The sequence below is a fragment of the Cebus imitator genome, unplaced genomic scaffold (genome assembly GCF_001604975.1).
Source record: "Cebus imitator isolate Cc_AM_T3 unplaced genomic scaffold, Cebus_imitator-1.0 Scaffold3, whole genome shotgun sequence".
NCBI classification, from domain to species: Eukaryota; Metazoa; Chordata; class Mammalia; order Primates; family Cebidae; genus Cebus; species Cebus imitator.
In genome coordinates this window covers 13462903-13465096 of record NW_016107318.1, presented here as the reverse complement: position 1 = coordinate 13465096, position 2194 = coordinate 13462903, and the positions used below count along the sequence as shown (strand labels likewise).

General features: G+C 41.5%; 1 protein-coding gene across 1 annotated transcript; it reads right to left on the bottom strand.

Annotated features, from left to right (window-relative positions):
- Nucleotides 1–318: 318 nt before the first annotated feature.
- Nucleotides 319–816, bottom strand: LOC108305978 (interferon-induced transmembrane protein 3-like). The gene has a single exon (XM_037740055.1). The coding sequence runs from the start codon at nt 814–816 to the stop codon at nt 415–417; it is 402 nt and encodes a 133-aa protein (XP_037595983.1). The 3' UTR covers nt 319–414.
- Nucleotides 817–2194: the final 1378 nt, after the last annotated feature.

Genomic DNA, 2194 nt, shown 5'->3' with positions numbered 1-2194 from the left:
TTTGAGACCAACCTGGTTAATATAGCAAACCCCTATCTATCTGTACAGAAAATACAAAAATTAGCCAGATGTGGTAGTGCTCACCTGTAATCCCAGCTACTTGGAAGGCTAGGGTTGGGAGATGACTTGAACCCAGGAAGTGGAAGTTTCAGGGAGCTGAAATGGTGCCATTGCACTCTAGCCTGAGTGACAGAGCCAGGTCCTTTCTTTCTTTCTTCTTCTTCTTCTTTTTTTTTTTTTTTTTTTTTTTTTTTACCAGGAACACATGCACTTTATTGAACGCCATTGTAGAAAAGTGTGTGAGGATAAAGGGCAGAGACAGAAATTGGCTTGGGGCAGGGTGAGGAATGGAAGGCGGAGTACGTGGGAAACAGGTCACAGGCAGAGCTTCTGGCTGGGATGATTCCTCTTGATCTATTGATAGACTTGCAAGATCAATACTGGGATGATGATAAGAAGAATGGTCATGATGATGCCCCAAATCAGGGCCCAGACATTCAGCCACTTGGTGGTGGAGGCATAAGCCTGGGCCACAGTCAGATTGCTAACCATCTTCCTGTCCCTAGACTTCACAGAGTAGGCGAACGCTATGAAGCCTAGGCAGCAGGAGTTCATCAAGAGGGTGTTGAACAGGGACCAGACGACATGGTCGGGCACGGAGGTCTTGCTGCGGATGTGGATCACGGTGGATGTTGGGGGAAGAAGGTTATGGGGTGTCCCCAGAGCAACCATTTCATGCTCTTCCTTGATAAACCTATAGTTGGGGGGACCGTCGGTGTTGGTGGGAATGAAGAAGGCTTGGACGGTGTGGTTCATGGTGTCCAGGGAAGACCAGCTGTGGTGTGGGTGTTCTATGGCCAACATAGTTTCAGTTTAATGGGCGTTCCCTTGCACAAGCTGTCTTGCCTGCCATCATATAAGACATGGCTTTGCTTCTCCTCCGTCTTCTGCCATAACTGTGAGGCCTCCCTAGCCATATGGAACTGAGTCCATTAAACCTTTTTCCTTTATAAATTATCTAGTCTTGGGAATATCTTTATTAGCAGCATGAGAACAGACTAATACAGACCTAGACACAGAAATGCCATTTGACCCAGCAATCTCATTACTGGGTATATACCCAAGGGAATATAAATTGTTCTCTTATCAAGATACATGCACATGTATGTTCACTGCAGCACTATTCACAATAGCAAAGATATGGAATCAACCAAATGCCCATCAATGATAGACTGGATAAGGAAAATGTGGTACATATAAGCCATGGAATACTACTATGCAGTCATAAAAAGGAATGAGATCATGTTTGCAGGGACATAGATGGAGTTGGAGGCAAATTTACTCAGGAACAGAAAACCAAATACTTCATGTTCTCAGATATAAGTGGGAGCTTAATGATGAGAACACATGGTTACACAATGGGGAACAGTGGGGTCAGTTGAAGGGCCAGGGGTTGAAAGGAGGGAGAGGATCAGGAAGAATAGCTGATGGATGCTGGGCTTAATACCTGGTGATGGGATGATCTGTGCAGCAAACCACCTTGACACGTTTACCTAGGTAGCAAACCTGTGCATACTGTACATGTACTTCTGAACTTTAAATTTGGAAATTTAAAAAGGAAAAAGAAATGTATAAATTAAGTGCAATTCAAACAGAAAAAGAAGTACATTTGGATGCTTACTGACATTAAATGGCTGATTACAACACAATTGTATTACTGACTACTATGGCACAGATTCTTCTGGGTTTGGCATGCTCATACACCTATCTCTTTCTGTAGCTTTTTTTCCTTCTTTCCCCTGCCCAAAATGGGGTGTAAGTTGAAAAGGCAGTAAGTAAAAAGACTTACCAAAATTGTGTAGATTACACCATTACCTAGGGCTACTGTTGTGCATTTCGATTTGAGAATTTTAAATGGGAGGAGCCAGAAGTATGATGTACAGATTTGGAACTAGTTTTTTATCTTCCTTATTACAACAATAATTAATCAAGAAAAGGCCTATACACTCTTATAAATAACTATATTCTGAAAAAACATAATTTTTGTTAACAGCATGAATCTTTTACTAATTGCTCTCCTATGAAGACTCAATTCTTCCATCTTATTTTTCTAGTACATCTACTACTAAATCTTCTTTTCTACTTGTCTTAAAATCAGTGATGACATTAAATATATGCACATGAATCTCACTTC